This window comes from Pinus tabuliformis, chromosome J (genome assembly GCF_031772625.1).
Source record: "Pinus tabuliformis cultivar Carrire ecotype Pingquan chromosome J, CPIR1, whole genome shotgun sequence".
In the NCBI taxonomy this organism is placed as follows: Eukaryota; Viridiplantae; Streptophyta; class Pinopsida; order Pinales; family Pinaceae; genus Pinus; species Pinus tabuliformis.
Window position 1 is genome coordinate 170,454,710 of NC_142295.1, and position 21,735 is coordinate 170,476,444.

Below are 21,735 nucleotides of genomic sequence, written 5' to 3' on the forward strand. Positions count from 1 at the left end.
AGAAGTTCAATTTCAGAGGGAGAGTAGCAGGGTGAAGGAAGAGGAGGATATCAGCATTAGTCAAAAACTGAGGAAGAGGTGACGCAAAGCATCTGAGAGACAGCGCAGAGGGAAGAGCAGTGAGATAGCGTAGCAGGAGACGCAGTCCTCATGCAGGCTGACCCAAAAGTGATGCAGAAGTGACGCAGAGGAGGGTAGAGGGTCTCCAGGGTGTCAGAACTTCTCCACGAGGAGGGAAAATTTGTCTCAGGTGTTTCTTTCAGAAGTGTCTTAGTATTCTGTAGAATCTTTCTTTGTAAAGAGATTGTTGCTGAAGATTAATAAATAAACCCTCATCTGCTGCACTGGTTTTCCCGCATTGGGTTTTCTGAGGAAAATTGTCCAAAAATTGTTGTGTTGATGTGATTGATTCTTGTGCTTGTATATCACTGTTATTTTCTTCTATGCTATTATGTGATAACTACAGTGGAATTTATTTAAATGTTTACTGAAGGGTTTTGTAAATATCTTATTGTGGAAAATAAGTAGGAGAAATAAATCAGTTATTGCAGTAGAATTTCATGTTAGAAATTTTCACATGGTATCATAGCAGAGATCGAGCAACAAGATTAAAGAATTTGCTATGAGTCAGGAGCATGATGTTGGGGCATCAACTCAGAAGGACTCACGCAGATCTCCAGATAAAGAAGAGAGCACGAAGAACATGGATCATAATTATTCTATGTTAGCTTCCAAATTGGAAGAAGAAGTCGCTTGCTTAGCGAGTTCTGCCTCCTCTGAGGTTTGGTATATAGATAGTGGAGCTTCCTAGCACATGACAGGAATACGAGAATGTTTTTCGAATTATCAGGAAGAAAGGATGAACTTCTAGATCACCATGGGAAATAAGTCAAAATGTACCCTCGTAGGAAGAGGTATTGTAGTCTTTCAAACAGAAGCAGGGGATCGGCTTTGAGCAACCAATGTGCTGCATGTGCTAGGATTGGGGATGAACTTACCTCAGCTTCAAAACAAGGGCTATGATGTTTTCTTCATTAAGGAGAAAGTATATGTCAAACACCCGAGTTGGAAAAAGAAGGCCCAGATTGGAGTCAAAAGTAACAGGCTGTATAAATTACAGCTAGAATCTCCAATGGCACTGATAGGCAACAGTGGGGAAAAAGATTTGAATGAACTATGGCACAGGAGGATGGGACACTTACACCATGGGGCTCTAAGAATTCTCAGAAGAATAGTAACATGAGTTCCAGAGTTGAGTACCAAACGAGATGATGTATGCAGAGGGTGCGCACTAGGCAAGTACGCTAAAGCGACATTTTCCAGAAGTAACAATAGGGCTAAGAGTGTTCTAGGATTGATACACTCAGATATTTGCGGATCCATGTCCACAAAATCTCTTAGTGGTGCCAAATACTTCGTCACCTTCATTGATGACCATTCCAGAAAGACTTGGATCTACTTTCTGAAAACCAAGGATGAGGTTTTCGGTCGATTCAAAGAGTTCACGGCTCTAGTTTAGAATCTAACAAGAAAGAAGATAAAGATATTGCGCTCAGACAATGGTGGAGAATACTTCGACAAGGACTTCACTAATTTTTGCACAAGGGAAGGCATCAGAAGGGAGTGGACAACTCCCTATAATCCGGAGCAGAATGAAGTAGCAGAAAGGAAGAACAAGTCTATCGTTGAAGCAACCAGGGTGATGTTGTATGATCAGGATATGCCCAAGTTTTTGTGGGCAAAAGCATGCAACACAACTGTTTATGTCCAGAATAGGGCTCCTCACAGGGCATTAGGTAAGTTACTCCGGAGAGTGTCTTCATCGGTAAAAAGCCTGAGGTGTCATTTTAGGATATTTGGGAGTTTGGCATACTGTCATATACCTGAAGAAAAGAGGAAGAAATTAGATCAAACTGCGGAGAAAGGATATCTTGTGGGATATAGCGAGAATGCTAAGGCATATAGAGTCTATCTTCTAGGGAATAGGAAGATTGTAATTCGACGGGATGTAAAGTTCATGGAGGACAGAGATTTCAGGAAATCCCGAGAAATGCCTTTCGAAGAGCAGTCAAAGGATGATCCATTGGTCCAACCACTTCGACCAGCAGAAACTAGCACCAATATTTCTCCTAAAGGCAAAACTCCAGAGGTATCACAACAGGTGGAGTCTCAGGAAGAGGAGGAGTAGATAGATATACCCACTACCAGTGGAAGAATGAGCCGGGAACTTCGACAGATACTACGAGATGCAGAGGATTTCGTCGGTGCACCCAGGAACGAGAAAAGGGAGCGTAGACAGCCAGACAGATACCAAGCCTTGGTGGCTCAGGTTGGAGAACCCTCTAGTTTTCAGGAGGCCGTTCAGCATCAAGTATGGGTAGATGCTATGGTGGAGGAATACAGTTCCATAATGGTCAATGATGTCTGGGAAGTGGTACCTAGGCCTCAGGATAGGTCAGTTGTAGGTTCGAGATGGATCTACAAAGTCAAATACGCTACAGATGGTAGTGTGGAAAAATACAAAGCTAGGTTTGTGGCTAAGGGGTATGCTCAGAAGGAAGGGATAGACTACGAAGAAACCTTCGCCCCAGTAGCCAGGTATACTTCTATTAGATTTGTGATATCCCTTGCAGCACAGATGGGGTGGGAGATTCACCAGATGGATGTCAAGATGACGTTCTTGAACGGGGTGATAGAAGAAGAAGTATACATTGAACAACCAGAGGGTTTTGAGACACATGAGAAGAAATCTCATGTATGCAGGTTGAAGAAAGCCTTGTATGGGCTTAAACAGGCACCTAGAGCATGGTATGGTCGAATTGATGGTTACTTGCAGAAGATGGGATTTGTCAAGAGTGACGCAGATCCTAACCTCTATTATCTGGTTGTAGAGAATGAGCCTCTAATCCTGGTGTTATATGTGGATGATCTTTTTCTAACTGGCTCATCCAGAGTCATCAAAGATTGCAAGGAAAACCTAGCTACAGAATTCGACATGAAGGATTTGGGACGAATGCATTATTTCCTGGGGTTGGAAGTTTGGTAGCAGAAGGGTGGCATTTTCCTTGGGCAAGGGAGATACGCTACAAAGATTTTGAAAAGGTTCAGAATGCAGGATTGTAGACCTATGGCTACTCCAATGATTACCAACTGGAAGAAGATTGATGCATTCGAAGATAAAGAAGTCGATCCCACCTTGTACAGTCAACTCATAGGGTCCCTGATGTATTTGGTCAATACCAGGCCAGACATTTGTTACGCTGTCAACACCCTCAGTCAGTTCATGGTGGAACCAAAGAGGGCACACTGGGCAACAACCAAGCATGTTCTCAGATATATACGAGGAATAGTCGAGCATGGACTAATGTACACCCGAGGCAATGGCATCAGGTTGAGTGGGTTCACTGACGCAGATTGGGCTGGAAGTTCAGTAGATCGGAAAAGTACCACTGGGTACTGTTTCAACATTGGATCGGGAATGACCTCCTGGTGTAGTAGGAAACAAAAATCCATAGCTTTGAGCTCAGCTGAAGTTGAATATATGGCAGCTAGCACAACTTCGTGTGAAGCCATATGGCTTAGGAAATTGCTTGTGAATCTATTCAGGAGAAGGATGGAAGCGACCAATATTTTGTGTGATAATCAGAGTTGCATCAAGCTCTCTGAGAATCTAGTTTTTCATGATTGGTCGAAGCACATTGACATCAGGTGTCACTTTATCAGAGACTGTGTCCAACGAGGGGCTGTACAGTTGAGGTACACCCCGACAGGAGAACAGGTGGTAGACATTCTCACCAAGGCTCTAGGAAGAACAAAGTTTGTTTATTTCAGGGAGAAGATGGGGATGGTTAAGATTCCGTTTCAGTAGTAGAAACAGATTGTATAGGGAGTTGCAGTGCAACAGTTAGCGGTGACAGTGCTATGGGCAACATATTTTGAGGGAGCTGCAGTATAGATGTAGCGGTGACATGGACAACAATACATGGTGCAGCAACGCAGTAGATGAGGGGCAGCAGGCCGAGCATCATCAACACAGAGGACCGATGATGTGGATCAATATGATGCTTTTGTTGGGAGGCATTGCTAGAACACATTCCTCGCTAAGAGTGAGTGTTGATTTTGGGTAGCATCGGATGTGATATAGCTCCGAAATTTTGTGGAGGGGCTAAAATTCATGAGATCTCCAAGACCTAGAAATCGTTTGGAGAAATTCCACCCGGATGATGAGTTATTAAAATAATTAATATTTTTAATGGGGTTCCTAAGTCTAAACTTAGGAAAATAAAAATATTAATGGGTATTAATAAAGATATGGGTGAGAAGCTTCTAAGAGATGAGGATCAAGTCTGTTTTAATCTTAGCTGTTGATTAGGGACTTAATCTCGGTCGTTGATTCATCAACAGGAAAAGTATAAGAGAAGACTTGAGAGTCATTTGGAGACACACTGGGCAAATACTCAGTAACCTGAGGGAAATCAATTCTCAAGGAGAAGAAGTTTGATTTCAGAGGGAGAGTAGCAGGGTGAAGGAAGAGGAGGGTATCAACATCAGTCAGAGACTGAGGAAGAGGTGACACAGAGCATTTGAGAGACAACATAGAGGGAAGATCAGTGAGACAACGCAGCAGGAGACGCAGTCCTCACGCAGGTTGATGCAGAGGAGGGTAGAGGGTCTCCAGGGTGTCAGAACTTCTCCAGGAGGAGGAGAAAATTTGTCTCAGGTGTTTCTCTCAGAAGTGTCTCAATATTCTGCAGAATCTTTCTTTGTAAAGAGATTGTTGTTGAAGATTAATAAATAAACCCTCATCTGCTGCATCAGTTTTTTCGCATTGGGTTTTTCCAGGGACAATTGTCCAAAAATAATTGTGTTAATGTGATTGATTCTTGTGCTTGTATATCACTGTTATTTTTCTCTATGCTATTATGCGATAACTACAGTAGAATTTATTTTAATGTTTACTAAAGGGTTTTGTAAATAACTTATTGTGGAAAATAAGTAGGAGAAATAAATCAGTTACTGCAGTAGAATTTTGTGTTAGAAATTTTCACACTATTGAGTGGAGTTTGCTATAGAAGGGAAGTATTCTCTTGCTGTATAAATTTCAGGAGTTTATCATGTGAAAATTTCTGAATCTAACACATCAGAAACCCTTACTTCAATATCTGGTTTACTATCTCCTACTTGTTCTTTACTTTAGCAAGTTATTTAATAACACAAACATCGAAGTAAACACATATGCAACTATCATAAATATATAGATCAACAATTGAAATAAACTGAGATAACACAAGGGATACTGTTATTTTTGGACAATCGTCCTCGGAAAAACCCAATTCAGGAAAACTGATGCAGCATATATGAGGGTTTTATTATTAAGCAGATTTCTGAATATAACTAGGGTGCTAGAAATGGCTCACCCTTCAAAGAATATCCTTGGCAGTAGTACCTCTATCTGGAGACAGATATTCCGACAAATCAACAACCGGATGAACAATCCCACAGTGACTCCGGCTGTTCCTTGTGCTGGACAGCGAAAGCTGCTCCAAGCACTCCTCTAGATTCTAGAACCGCGTCACCCTTCAGGAACTGCGTCACCCTTCCTCGGCTTTGCGTCAGCTGATCAGCGCCAAGTTTTCCTCACAGACACTCCCACGCTGCCTCTGAAGCCCTCTACGACTTCTGCGTCAGCCTCTACGACCCTCTGCCTTCTCTGCGTTGGCCTCCTTAGCCTCTGCGTCAGCCCTCCTAAGCTTTGCGTTGCCTCTTCCGACACTTTGCTGCCTCTCTGATATGTATTCTTCAACCTTGGATCGAAATCCCTTGCTGAACTGCCCCTCATTGCAACTGATCTCTAACTCGATTTCCTCAACAAACCCAGCCCCAGAAAATCGAATTCTTGATCTCTCTTGCTGTGTCTCCAATTGACCCTCAAGCCTCCTCTTATACTTTTCTTGTTGATGATTCAACGGTCGAGATTAAGTCCCTAATCAACGGCTAAGATTAGAACTGGCTTGATCCTCGTCACTTAGAACTTTCTCACCCATATTTTAATAATACACATTAATATTTTTATTTTCCTAAGTTTAGACTTAGGAACCCATAAAAAATATTAATTATTTTAATAACTCCTCATCCAGGTGGAATTTCTCCAAACGATTTCTGGGTCTTGGAGATATCATGTGCCTTAGCCTCTCCACCAATTTTCAAGGCTAGAGCACATCCGATGCTACCCAAATCAACATATCATTTGCTGAGCTAATAGAAAACACACAGTTTGCAGGTTTTCCTTGGAGTTGGGGTTTACTGGGTATATCTTGTGTTCTATGTGTTGAATCAACTTATGATTTAATATTAGCCCTTCATCAAGATCTAATCTCAGCTGTTGAAAGTGATGCTAGGGTTGAGGTCAAAATTATAAGAGGAGATGGAGTGAAGTGGTGGCCAGTTCGAATAGTACAGAGAGTGTGTGATTGGCTCAGCAAAAGAAGTTAGGCTTTTCAGCAGTCAACGAGCATATCAGTGATCAAGAGGCAGGAAGGAAGGGGCCGAATAGCCTTAGCGTAGCTTAGAACCAACATGGTTGTACAGTGCGAATCTGTGCACAGAAGAGCAGATTTGCGCAGCCGTAGTTAGCACAAGTGCGCAGGGGTTGTCTTGCTTTTGGTTCAGATCAATTATTGAGTGGAGTTTGCTATAGAAGGGAAGTATTCTCTTGCTGTATAAATTTCAGGAGTTTATCATTTGCTGAGCTAATAGAAAACACACACAGTTTGCAGGTTTTCCTTGGAGTTGGGGTTTACTGGGTATATCTTGTGTTCTATATGTTGAATGTGTTTGTCTTCAGATTTACTTTTTTATTTCCGCTATGCATGCTAAGTTAGAAAACTTAGTGTCTTTGTAATTTAAGTTTCCAGAACACAATTGTTTGTATTTTTGGTAGCACACTTAGACAATTGCAAATCATTTACTGGGTTTTAAGGGAATCTAACACTCTGTGTATGGTTTTTCCCCAATGCACATTCTTTACAAACATCAATGAGTGGATCAATTTGTGGAAGATCATTTGATCATATATAGATGGCTCATATTTTGCGAAGATGCTGAATTTGTATGAGCTAAATGTTGAAGCCATAGCATACTAGTGTCATTGGCATTCACTACCATTGCAATAAACTTGTTCTAAGCTGGGGACAAAGGAGTCTTCCCCTATTTATACATTTGATTAGATTCATTACAATACCAAAGGCATCACTCATATCCTTGATGACCCATTTATCCCTTCCAAACTTCAACTTTTCATTGGTGTAATCTGATGCGGCATAGAACATAGATTTGGTCCTACTCCAGGAACATGGAAAACATTTCCAAATTAGAGACTGTCAATAATGATATCACCACAACCTGAAATTGGTGTGGTTGAATTATCAGTAATAAATACTTTCTCCCATATGTGCTGTTGTCTATATTCAGAGAGAAGCTACTGATGCATATGCCTAGTAGCTCTAGATTCCAAAATCAACAATCCATTACCAGGGAGACGAGGAAGACCAATATGCAGAATGCACACCCAAATGTGCATTATGAGGAGATCCAACATTTGCTTCAAAAGCATCCTCTCTGCCAACTGTATGCCTTGCAAGATCTTCAAATTTTTGAAGACAGAATACCAAGGAGGCAATTTTTGAAGGGATGACCCTCCTTATGACAGTCAGTGCATGTGAGTTTTTTTTCCCAAGACGATCTTGAGTTCTCCCCCTTAACCTCATGCTTACAAGGGGTTGAGGTAGCGTTATGATGGGCTTGATCTTGAAGGGGTAGTTCTCCCATGTTCCTCAAAGTTACTTGATGATGTTGAATTAGATTAGAAAAACGTCCTTTAGGGAGAGAATAGTGCATCCCCTTACAAATAGTGGAATGCTATACGAAATCATGCAAAGGACTTGAATGCTGGATAAAGTTTATTCAGAACAGTATAGTTAATCTTTATCTGATTTAGGTTCCATGTATTCCTCAATGCTGTTGAAGTCACCCATCTTGAGGTTTGAAAACTCAGTTTTAAGTCTACTGACTTGAGTAGTTTTGACTGTCCCAAAGAGTTTTGGCAAAATATTCCAAATTTATTTTGCACTTTATTATCCTTGGTGGTATATAGGGTGATTAGCCCAAGAGCTTCATCCTTCGTTAGACATATGCGATTGTAGTTTTCATCAGTGGTAGGAGGAAGAGATCTTTCCAGGTACATCCATCAATCTTTGCTCCATTTATGTGGGGAAACAACCATTTTGAATCCATACGTGTTAAGTCACCTTCTTAGACCCAAAAATATAAGGGTGCCAGTCTCTTCTGAAAATCTGTAATAGACTTCAGCAAATCTGCAGTATATATCAGCTGAAAAAATAGAGGATGAGTGTGCTGGTCTTAGGATAGGGTATAGACCCTAGAAATACTGTTTGAATACCAGCCTCTTTCAGAAATTTTCAATACATATCAGCTGAAGCCTGAAACAGTAATGAAAGAGTGTGCTGGTCCTAGGATAGGGTATAAACCCTTGACAAACCTTATGTAAACTCTAGGAGAGTGCTGTCCTACAAAATAGGGTTAATCCCCAGAAAAATAGTGTTGAATAAGTGAGATAGGTTTGCACTAGCTCTGATACCGTGTTGAGGTTCACAAGAGATAGAGGTCTACGGTGAACCAACCAGCAAATTCCCTAATCCAGTCAGTGGATAAAACAGCAACATAAAATCTCACTAATGCACTTTAAAACGGGAGAGCACTAGAGCACTTTAGAGATAAATAACCATAGACATAACCGTAAGTGTGCTAAGGGTAAAATATAATAAATAACTTGCAAAAGAGAGCACAATAGATACAAAGTGCCCTTAGGGTGCTAGTCCCAAGGAGGTTGAATAGGTCAGCCTTAGTCTAAAATAGCCAAATAAATACAATATAATAGAGTGTTACACAAAGTTAGGCTCTTGGCATGATAACAATAATATTGACTAGTGAAGATTAAACACTAAGTGACTTAAATTGCTTCCTTTGTCTAAAGAGATGTTGAACCCTTTGAGCATGCCTTTTCTATGGAAAATTCAGTGCCTGGCTACGTGATCTCTCAATGTGGTAAAATTAGCAACATATTTCTCCCTTTTTAAGACATTTTCAATTATTGTCTACATATCTGTTTATTCAGCTTTTCATTCAGGGAACTGTGTCTGATATATGTCATAACTATATTCCATCTTAGATGCGGACAATTTGAATTGGCAGCTTTATGTTCCTATGTTTGATGTTTATAACTTTTCATTGGTGCCATGTTCATTCATGGCATCATTCTTTCCTTTCTTTCACACAAGGTTATTACTATCCTCAATAATGTTTGTTTTGTTTGATATTTGTTACTTCACTGTGAAGATTTATTTCTTTTTGTTTTTCCTTTTATTATATATTTCAAATTTGACTGCCAACACTTCCAATTTATCTTATCATGTACGATCTCTATACTAGGTGCCTTCAATAGAACTGAAAATCTACTAATATGTCCTCCCAGAGACCCCTTTCAGTGGAGAGGTGTGAAACTATATTGTTCGATCTAGGTATAATTATATGTCAATAGATTACAAGTTCTAATGTTCATTTCTATCTTCTAAAGTATCCTTCATTTATGGGATATAATAAAGGAATCCTACATGCAATATTACTTAGAACTTGAAGTCTGAATTTGATGTCTCTGCTGTAAAACCTCGCATGGAAATTTGCAGTACTTATTTGTGCATCATATACTACCTATGGGGGAACTTTAACTGGAAAAATGTTGACTTGGAAATAATGCCCAAGCTGGAAATCACCCAAACTTGATATTAATTGATGCTGATAATCCAGGAATCTGGATTGGTCACTCTTTCGAGATGACTGCGAGTGCTGTCAAAGCAGGTGGGAACAAATGTCAAAAAATTGTTGACTAGAAACAATAGGAACAACATGAAGTCAAGTATCTCAAGTTCTCAATCTTTACCTCCTTGGAAAGATTTGTGCTTTATTTGTACTGCTCCAACTTCTGCTGTTGTGTCAAAATAAATAGATGAATTCTATCGGTTGCTTGAAATGCTATTGTGGGTTGTGTCAGAGTCTAATAAAATTTTCCAACATTTTCTTTCATAGTTGTTATTGCTAACTTGGGGGATAATACATTCAAAACAATACGCTCTAAATAAAAAGCGAGTGACTTTGTAATTAAAAGTTATCAAATGGTGGTCTTGAGGGACCAAAAGTATATCATCCACGTTGATATTTGATATTCTTTTTGTATACTTGGCTGCATAAGTTAGACTTTACAGTATATAAAACATCACCTGGATCTACATGTTATTTTTTCTTAGAATTAGAGCATGTCAAAGTCTAGTGCGGTTTGATGTGGGTTACTAAGTGATATCGCTGATCATGTGCTAAACAAGGGCTTCAGTGTATGCCCTCCATGGATTTCTGACAGGTAAATGATAAATCTTTGTAATTTTTGTCACACAGTATATTGCCTCTTGGCCTTCCTAACATAGTTTAATGCATGTTGCATCTCTGTTCTTGTGCTAGATGAGAAATCATATTAGAGGCAATTGGTAAGCATGTCGAATGTATTTTGACCATTTAACTTCATTTTAGTCTTGGCTGAGTGGGTTTGTTCTTTTTAAAATGACAGATTGGGAAGGCTACAAGATAGCAATGCAGTTTTGTCTCATTTCAATGATTACTCTGAGCATAGTTTCACAGCTGTTTCAAGTGATTTTTCGAGGAACACACGCCTTCTAAAATCTATGAAGACAGATTTAGACTATATATTCCGGAAAATAAGGTTGGATGGATTGTTATTCCCAACAACTTCATAGTCATGATCCACTCTCAGGTTTCAAGTAACTAGCTGAATGCATAAATTTTCTGTAGCATTATAACCATCTATTTTATCGTCACGACCTTGTTATTTGAATGTAGTTAATGGTAAACGTCCATATTATGATTTAATGTGTTCACACTTTGTTTCTTTAAGATATCCTATAAATTGAGATATTCCTGTATTTCAAGTCAAATTTGTCAATTGAAGCTAGTTTGAGTGCACCAACAGTGATTGTATTCGTTTACTTTTAAAATCTCAGCACATGGTGAACTGATCAGCAAACAAAAGAAAACCCATGAAAGGTGGAAACTTCACTAACTCTCAAAACTGCAGTAACTGCTAGATCTGAAGTTCTCAATACACATCAATGTCACGGGGTTCGCCGAACTTGAACCTTGAGGTTCAAGTTTTGCAGACCAGGTTTATGTTTGACTCAAGTTCGCCAAGGGTTCGGTTCAAGTTCGATTTGCTTTGTTTGAACATTGGTTCAACCATATAGCTGTCAAGTGTTCCCTTTGTGATCCATTCTGCCTATATGATTATCATTGCAAAGATCGCAAGGTCGATAAGTTATAGCTAAGCCACCAACTAACAATCATCGCCCTCTGTAAGGTCATTCTGTCAGATAGCCTCTACAGATATTCTTGTTTTGTGGAGCCAGAACCAAGTATGGATTGGCACTTTTCATGGACCTGGTCAATGACCTGTTGACCTCCGCCCACCCGTAGAAGTAGTGATTTTGTTCTGTCAGATGGCCTCTATGGGTATTCTTGTTTTGTGGAGACAAAATCAAGTACCGATTGGCACTTCTTCATGGACCTGCTCGATGATCTGTCAACCTCTGCTTGCCCAAAGAAGTGGCATATTAGTTTTTGAGAGATATTTCTTGAGGAACAGAGTCATAACTTAACTAAACTAAGCCGCCAATTCCAAAGTGTGATTTTAGCAAGAGATAAATAAATTGTTGTCTATGCTAATTGCATCCATATTATAATATATAAATATAAAATTTAATGAGTTTATATATTATTTTACACAATACAATATTTATTAAATAAGTTATTATATTAATATAAACTTATCATTATTATATATATATATATATATAAATTTGGTTATAAATAATATGAATGATATCAGTGTAATAATTGAGTAATTCTACTTATTATTTAATTTATTTGACATTATAAGTTATTTTAAAAATAATAACTGAACCCAAATCATGTGACATAGAGACACACAAGCGAATTGAAAAGTATGAACAGCAAATAAAAAGTGATCATAACATCAGACATGGACTAATTCTCATATTCTGCATAAAACAGTGATCTGAAAATTATGATGACAAGTGTACATCCTGTGCTTAATAACACATTAAGTCTCTATTACTTTCAAGTTCCAACAGAAAAATACAAGGCACATTGCTCAATTTTTTTATCTAACCCATGATAACAGTGGTGTGGCATGTCTCTCTTTTACAGACTAGAAGAGAATGTGAGATACAATTAATGTCGCCCACTTAGTGGTGTACCCTCTTACATGAGTTCTCCACCTTGAATAGCATGCTTCAACTGGAGAAGATTAAATATGCATGTATGCATGTACCTTCTGCCTTGGAAGCAGTTCCAGTTCTAAAAATGGAACTTCCTAATGCCAATGCCTAATCTAAAGTTGGACCTGCAATAGACCTATGTGAACTGAAGCCTCTAAACTGAAAGGACAGTGCATGCGGCATGCTGAATACATTTGCTCCAGTCACTCAATGCCTATTATACTATCGTGGCTGCTGCATGCATTTGCTCCAGTCACTCAATGCCTATTTTGCTATCATGCCTGCTAAAGATCAATACAGCCTCTAAATAAAGCAAGTCTAAAGCTGACATATGCATGCAGGTGTTGCTAACACTGTTGCATAACTGCCCACTGCTCTCAACCATTGTCACATAACTGGTGTATGCCTCCAAGAGGTTTTTTCTGCTGCTTCCTTATCCACAGATCTTTCGTGCTGCACCGTAGACAAGACATATGGACTGCTGAGTGCATTGTCCTGCTGAAATAGAATCTGCTGTGTATAGCTATGCTGAAGGAGAACACAATCTGAGCAATGATTAAAGCTAACACTCCCTCTTTGTGAGGAGGGTGTTCTCTACCAAACCAAGATACTATTACAAGGTATTGAACCTCTTCTCTGCTAGGGGCTTCAGAAGAACATTTACTGCTTATGAATCCAAATGAATTAAACTGGGACTGTTACCCACCAAAAGTGGGTGACCCCATAGGATAATTTTTTCTCCTAGTTGTCTCATCCGGCTGGCAGCCAGCAGCCCTTGAGAGCCACCTAGTAGTCTTCTGCTCGGAAGGTACTTCATTCATTTTGCATTCAGGTGCTTATGCTTTTTGTATTTTGGGCATTTGGCATGGATTGTGGGGTGACTTGGAAGAAAGAAGGGTCTTGGCCACAGTCTTATTCCCTCACCTTAAATGGGGGGTTAATTTTCTATCCTAGACGAGTGGGACTGCCTCTAATGGCTTGTTTCTTTAGGAGGGGGCACTACTTGGAAATCCATGATTGAGATAACGTGTTCCATCTATCCCTTTCCATATTTATCACTTCCCTCCACACATTACCAACCTTTATTTCCCTTCCTTCTCCGGGTCCACTGGGATTTAGCACACCCCCTCCCCTTTTTCACATATATGGGAACATGTAGTGATTGCTGAAGGCTTCGTTGAAGTGGCCCTTCACTTTGACAAAAGCTGTGTGACCTGATTTAACTTAAGCAGGTTAGAGTGACACCATGTTGCATCTGCAGAAGAGAGGAATGTTGAACAAGAACTTGCGTTATTTCTGATTCAGTTGTGCTTTGCACTATTGAGGTTATTGACTAAGATATGTTTCTAGGGTGTCATTGCTGCTGCTAGAAAAGAAAGAATTCGAAATGATATGGTGGGTTTGTAAATCCTAGGAGACTTGGATAAGAAAGCCCTAAGGTTTATGAATAAAACTCTAAGAGCTTGACCTAGATTGATGTTTTTGCTACTGGAAGAAAGCCTAGTAAAGGAAAAAAAGGAAACTAACATACTGACGATGAAAAAGATGAAGAGCCTTGCAGATGGAAGATTTTTGCAAGATGGCAAGGATCAAGAGAGAGCCGACAATTTCTTCTCGATCCTCAAAAGATACAGATGGGCAGGATCCTTGAGGATCCCACCTCTCAGATCAATTCCTTGCTACGGGAGCCGAAATCAGATGTAGCAGGATGGACCAGTGTCAGTTGGTACAGGAGTGACGGTTGCAGTGGCTAGGAGTGCCAGAGACTGAGCAGCGCAGAGCTAGAGATGGCACAGAGTAGAGGTCAGCAGGCAGCGTAGAGGCTTTAGAAGGTCAGCGTAGAGACTAGCAACAATCAGGCTTTAGCAACAAGATGCATCATATCGAACACCAGTTCAGTAATTTGGGATGATTTGACGTTGTTGATGTAGTAGCATCATCAATTGGAGAAGGTTGCAATGCAGATGCAGGTGGCAGTGCCAACAGTAGCATGGATGCAGGATTGAGAGGGAGTTGCAGTGCGGATGAAATGTTGACAGTGGCAGGGTCAACATCAGTACAGATGCAACATTTGCGCAGTAGTTGGTGGACAGGATGTCAGACATCAACAACGCAGAAGGAGATGTTACAGAACAGAGTGATGCTTTAGCAGGTTGCATTGCTAGAGCATGTTCCTCGCCAAGAGGGAGTGTTGATTTCTGGTAGCATCGGATGTGTTCTAAGTCTCAAATTTTGCAGGGAGGCTTAGACGCATGCATTCTCCAATACCCATAAATCGTTTTGGGAAATTCCACCTGGATACAATTTTATTAAAATAATTAATTATTTTTAATGGGACCCTAAGTTTAAACTTGAGAAATTAAAATGATTAATGGGTATTAATCTAAAGTGTGGGTGAAACTTCTAGAAGAAGGCGGAGATCAAGTCAATATGATCCTAGTCATTGATTAGAATCTAATCTGGGTCATTGATTGATCAACGAGAGGATCATAAGAGAAGGCTTGATGAGCACTTGGAGAACACACAGATAGAGTTTAGAAGTTCGAATTTCTGAAGCAGAGCAACTGCCGATGAGAAATTCGAAGTGAGCTTTTGCAGTGAGGGGTAGGGATAGTATCCGAAGGGAAATCTTTCCCGGTTAGAGAATACTCAACAGAGAAGGCAGAGGGAGGTCCAACAGTGGCAGCGCAGAGCCAGAGGGTATGACGCAGAGCTATGCAGGCCCATGCAGAGGCTGCGCGGAGGCCGAGAGGATGTCTGAAAATTTGTTGAAGGAATCGATTTCAGAAGCTGGGAGTCGGGGCGTGAGAACGGGAGGTAGAAATCGAAATTCCTGGGCAAAAAATTGATCAATTGGAGGAGTGACGCTGTCCCCAGAGGGTTTGACGCTAGGTTGACACAGACACTGTGCAGAGACAGTCATTCAGGGGCTGGATCAACTAGAACTTCTAGTGATAGTGTGAGGTCATCTCACAGATCTCTCTATTAGTGATATTCTCTGTAATTGGATTGCCGGGAAGGCATCCAAAAGTTGTATTCATATTTACTACTGCATAAAAATAAAACCCTCAGAGATGCTGTATCAGTTTTCCCGCATTGGGTTTTTCTGGGGACATTTGTCCAAAAATAACTGTGTAGATGTGTGTTGTATCTTTTTCTTGTTCAGTTTCTTGTTTCGGCATATTATTTTAAATAGTGAATGTTGTAGTTGTATTTACTTCAATATTTACCATAGAACACAGTAAATAACTTGTATGGTTTAACCAGTAGGAGAAGTAACATTAGTTTGTTGCAATAGGGATTCGGGGTTTCCGAATTTTCACATGGTATCGAAGCTGCAGGGGAAGCAAGAAGAATAGAGCCAGAAGATCCAGCTTGCGCAGTTCCCTCGAGGGTTTGCGCAGTTCAGGCCAGGAGCGCTAGATTTTCATGGGAAATTTGTCTCTAAGTGAGTTGACAGAGAGGTCATATTTCTAGATCGAAATCTATCAACAGCAAAGGGAGCAACACAACAGAGGATTCAGCGAAGAGGGCTTTTTCTGGTGGGACGCAGTATTCCGTTGGCAGTTTTTGGGTAGAAAGACGTTTGAGGGAAGAGAGAAACACGGTTGAGGGAATTCTTCCTCAGAGGACTTCCAGCCAAGAAGTCCGAATTCTCATCAGTTGAGCAGCAACAAAGGGGAAACAGATCTATTGACTCCAACAAGGAGTGTGTAGGCTAACCGAGCAGCAGCACAGAGGAGAGAGGAGGTCATTCGACTTTCTATTTGGCAGAGATGACAGTAAGTGGACTCAGAGATCAGGATAGGTTGGATGGGGCATCCAACTATGTAATCTGGAAGGCAAGGATGTCGTGCCTTCTGGATGAGCATTTTCTCAAAGCCTACGTCAACAACGTGGTGGCTATGTTCGCGGATCCAAATCTGCTCAAGAAGTACAGAGGAGAAATGGTGAAGACAAAGAGAATGATCCTCGACCGAGTAAAGGGTCATGTAGTCTGTGACATTGCTAGTGGAGGGACTACTAAGGAGATGTGGGATGCGTTGTTTACGCTGTATCAAGGATCTTTCGAGCAGCGGAAGATGTACCTAGAGCAAAAGATGGGATCCCTACAGATTTAGAAGGGGGAACGCATTGATCCGTTCCTCACGAAGCTTCAAGTGATCTGAGATGAGTTAGCATCTGTGGGGTCTACACCTCAAGGGTCCGAGATGGTAAGGCTAGCCCTAAATTCTGTTTCTGAAGATTGGCAAGTCTATCCAAAGCATCTTCGACAGGGCGACTTTGCCATGCTGGGATGAGATGTGGGCAGCTCTTCAACAAGAGGAGATGAGGAGGGACTTGGTCAAGTGTAAACTTGACGAAAGCAACAATAGTGGGTCGAAGCCCAAGTAGGAGGAAGAGAATGCAACCCTCTCATCCAAGGGGCAACAGGAGCAATGGAAGAAGAAAAAAGATGTTTCGAAGATCAAATGCTTCAAGTGTGGTGAATTCAGTTACTACAGAACACAGTGTCCTTCTAGGAAGAAGGACAAGGATGAGAAGCATGATCTGAAGGTTGCAGCCACGAAGATTGAGGAGGATGAGTTCACCATGACAGCCGAGATACCTCCAAGAGGGAGGTGGGTTGATTTATAGCTGTAGTTCCAAAGAGCTACAGATGGGCAGGATCCTTGAGGAGCCCACCTCTCGGATCAATTCCTTACTACGAGAGCCCAAGTCATATGTAGCAGGATGGACCAGTGTCAGTTGGTGCAGAGCAGTGCAGGAATGACAGTTGCAGTGGCTAGGAGCGCCAGACACTGAGTAGCGCAGAGCTAGAGTTGGCAGCATTAAAGATGGCATAGAGCAGAGCTTAGCAGTAGCGCAGAGGCTTCAAAAGGTTAGCGTAGAGACTAGTAGCAGTCACACTCCAACAACGAGATGCATCATGATGAACACTAGTTCAGTAATTTGGGAGTGTGTAGGCTACTGACTCTAGTAGGGAGTGTGTAGGCTAGTGCAACAACAACGCAGAGGAGAGAGGAGGTCACTCGACTTTCTATTTGGCAGAGATGGCAGCCAGTGGACTGAGAGATTAAGACAAGTTGGATGGGCATTCGACTATGTAATCTAGAAGGCGAGGATGTCATTCCTTCTGGATGAGTATTTTCTCAAAGCCTACGTCGACAATGTGGTGGTTGTGCCCGCAGATCCAGATCCACTCAAGAAGTATAGAGGAGAAATGGGGAAGACGAAGAGAATGATCCTTGACAGAGTAAAGGATCATGTAATCTGTCACATCGCTAGGAGAGGGACTGCTAAGGAGATGTGGGATGTGTTGTCTACGCTGTATTAGGGATCATCCGAGCAGCGGAAGATGTACCTAGAGCAGAAGATGACATCCATACAGATGCAGAAGGGGGAACGCATTGATCTGTTCCTCACGAAGCTTCAGAAGACCCGAGATGAGTTAGTAGCTGTGGAGTCTACACCTCAACGATCCGAGATGGTAAGATGAGCCCTAAATTCTATTTTTGAAGATTGGCAAGTCTTTGTCCAGAGCATCCTGGGCAGGGTGACTTTGCCAAACAGGGATGAGATGTCGGTAGCTCTTCAACAAGAGGAGTTGAGGAGGGACTTGGTCAAGTGTAAACTTGACAAAAGCAATCGCAGTGGGTCGAAGCCCAAGGAGGAGGAAGAGAATGCAACCCTCGCATCCAAAGGGCAGTAGGGGCAACAGAACAAGAAAGATGTTCGAAGATCAAATGCTTCAGGTGTGGTGAATTCTGTCACTACGCAACATAATCTCCTCTCAGGAATGACAAAGACGAGAAGCATGATCCAAAGGTTGCAGCCGCGCTGATCGAGGAGGATGAGTTTGCTATGACAGCCAAGATACCTCCAGGAGGGAGGTGGGCTGATTTAGACCTGTAGTTCGAAAGAGCTACAGATGGGCAAGATCCTTGAGGAGCCCACCTCTCGAATCAATTCCTTACTACGGGAGCTCAATCAGATGTAGTAGGATGGACCAATGTCAGTTGGTGCAAAGGAGTGCAAGAGTGATTGTTGCAGTGGGTTGGAGCGCTAGAGAGTGAGCATTGCAGAGCTAGAGTTGGCTATGCAAATAAAATTGCATGTCACTGGTCTCAGGCCTTAATCACCTGATCCATGGTGAAAACCTTCACATTTGAAGGCTTAAGGCTTCTTAATTTAAATCTCATGCGGAAACATTATATTTGACTAACCCAAAGTCTAAACTTTAGTCAACCTTCTAGTGGAACTTTATTCAACCCTCCTTAACCTTGGTTAATTCTTAACATCCCCTTGTCTTAACCATACCATGGTTAGACTTTGTTACACAGACTTAAACCATAATTCATTAACCTACTTTATTTCTATTATAACCCATATAATAGAAATACATGTAAAACACATTTAATCTTACCTTTCCGCCACCTTACACATATACTAACGCTCACCTTTATCGGTTCAATCCTCCACCGTTGATTTCACCTATCTCCGATCCAACGGTTAATAGCCATATCGCATGAGCCACTTGCACAAGGATTACCTGCCCGATAAAGCGGTTTCCTCTCTCCTGCGGCGTGCTACGTGTTGACTGATAAATGGAATCGGGTGACCACCCCGAATTACCACTTACCACTTAGAGCCCGCGCGATAAACCATTTCCTGTTATGAAACTACTTTTCTCGTGCATTAACGCTCACGCATTTTACCCACGCAATAACTGTAGAGCTCCACCCATCGGACGACTACGATGGCTCCTCTATATTCCTCTTCCGCTAACATTTAAGTTTAATCTCCGCCGTTCATTTCTTTTACCTTATGTTGCGTTACTTAATCTTGATCGCCCAACACCTTCAACCTCGTTCTTTGATCTCTTAGATCCAACGACCCCTGTACATCGTTACGTCATTTCTTCGCCCTTCCTCTACTTCGTTTTTATGCCATTTCTCAGTGTTTCTGTTGTTTCAGGTTTCTTCAGGGTTTCAATATTTAGTTGCCCTGCAACACAACTCCCTCTTGATTTAACTCCACATGCTCTTAACACAGTCAGTCCTGAATCTCGACTGTGATTCTTCGAATGGATTCAAGCGATCCAATATGATCCTTTATATCACTTCTTCTCTGTGTTTTGCCCGAACTCCACCTGCATACATATACTATGCAGAAACTCTAGTTTTCACACACAATTCATAACTCCATTAATCAATACACACCACACAATTCAGAATCGAATTCTCTGTATTGATAAATAAATATTTACATACGAGTCTCTCTCTCTCTGGCCTGATATTCTAATCAGTGGCCTTTGTTTTCCTACTTGCCTGTAGGCTTATAGTCAAACCCTCTAACTAACTAGCAAACCCCTAACTAGCTAACCGACTCACTTTTTCTCTGCCTTTTTGGCTTACATTTATACAAAAGGATTCTACAACCAATTCCTGGTTTGGATCCATAAACTTCTCAACAAAATCCTAAAATCTCATCTTTATCCCTAAGGATCCTGTTTAATCCACAAATCATGAAACCTATTTCTAATCCAAGATTTACAACTGATTCTCAAATCATTCAACTATACTGAATCTCTCATGTTCTCCAACATTCGAGAACATTTGCAAATATGCCTCACAATACTTAATTAATTCCTATTCTCATTAAAATCACTCAAAATCCTAAGTAATTACATTAATTTTAACACTTAGGAAACCAACTTCCTTAAATCACAAGACCCCTCTATGTCTACTAAAATACAATGATTCTTCTGAGCTAAATGCTGCTACATCAGTTGGCAGCAGTGTAGATGGCATAGAGCAGAGGCCATCAGCAACACAAAAGCTTCAGAAGGTCAACGTAGAGACTAGCGGCAGTCAGACTCCACCAACGAGATGCATCATACTGAACACCAGTTCAGTAATTTGGGATGCTTTTCCGTTGCTGATGCAGTAGCAGCATTAGTTGGAGAAAGTTGTAGTGCAAATGCAGTTGGCAGTGGCAGTGCCAACACCAACATGGATGCAGGATTGAGAGGGAGTTGCAGTACAGATGACATGTTGACAGTGGCAGGGTCAACAGTAGTATAGATGCAACATTTGTGCAGTAGTTAGTGGACAGGATGTCAGACATTAGCAACGTAGAAGGAGATGTTACAAAACAAAGTGATGCTTTAGCAAGTTGCATTGCTAGAGCACGTTCCTCGCTAAGAGGGAGTGTTGATTTTTGGTAACATAAAATGTGCTCTAAGTCTCAAATTTTGCAGGGAGGCTTAGACACATGCATTCTCCAATACCCAGAAATCGTTTTGGGAAATTCCACCCGGAGACAGTTTTATTAAAATAATTAATTATTTTTAATGGGACCCTAAGTCTAAACTTTGGAAATTAGAATAATTAATGGGTATTAATCTAAAGTGTGGGTGAAACTTCTAGAAGAAGGCGGAGATCAAGTCATTATGATCCTAGCCAATGGTTAGAATCTAATCTGGACTGTTGATTGATCAACGAGAGGATTATGTGAGAAGGCCTGATGGGCACTTGGAGAACACACAGATAGAGTTCAGAAGATCGAATTTCTAAAGCAGAGCAACTGCTGGTGAGAAATTCGAAGTGAGATTTTGTAGTGATGTGCAGAGATAGTATCCGAAGGGAAATCTTTCCCGGTCAGAGAATACTCAATAGAGAAGGCAGAGGGAGATCCAACAATGGTAGTGGATAGCCAGAGGGGCTGACGCAAAGCTACACAAGCCCATGTAGAGGCAGTGTAGGCTGATGCAGAGGCAACGCATAAGCCAAAAGGAAGTCTGAAAATTTGCTGAAGGAATCGATTTCAGAAGGTGGGAGCCGGGGTGTGAGATTAGGAGGCAAAAATTGAAATTCCTGGGCAGCAAATCGATCAGCTGGAGGAGTGACGCTGTCCCCAAAGTGTTTAACGCTAGGTTGACTCAGACACTGCACAGAGGCAGTGCAAAGGCAACTAGGGGCTGGATTAGCCATAACTTCATAATTTACTACTGCATAATAATAAAACACTCAGCGCTGCTGCACCGGTTTTATCCTGGGACATTTGTACAAAAATAACTGTGTAGATGTGTCTTGTATCTTTTTCCTGTTTAGTTTCTTGTTTCAGCATATTATTTTAAATAGTGAATGCTGCAGTTGTATTTACTTCGATATTTACCGTAGAACACGGTAAATAACTTGTATGGTTTAACAAATAGGAGAAATAACATCAATTTGCTGTAATAGAGATTCCGGATTTCCGAATTTTCATATGGTATCAGAGTTGCAGGTGAAGC

At 41.1% G+C, this 21,735-nt stretch overlaps 1 protein-coding gene across 2 annotated transcripts in view; it reads left to right on the top strand.

Moving 5' to 3' along the window:
* LOC149226210 (kxDL motif protein) overlaps positions 1 to 21,735 on the top strand; it is a 99,458-nt gene that overhangs the window by 10,736 nt on the left and 66,987 nt on the right. The window contains exon 2 of one of the 2 annotated variants that reach the window (XM_089377436.1): positions 10,694 to 10,897. In XM_089377436.1, coding sequence (XP_089233562.1) covers positions 10,694 to 10,880 — 187 coding nt within the window. In that variant the 3' untranslated portion in view covers positions 10,881 to 10,897. The remainder of the gene's footprint in view (positions 1 to 10,693; positions 10,898 to 21,735) is intronic. The other variant, XM_089377435.1, reaches the window with a different exon arrangement.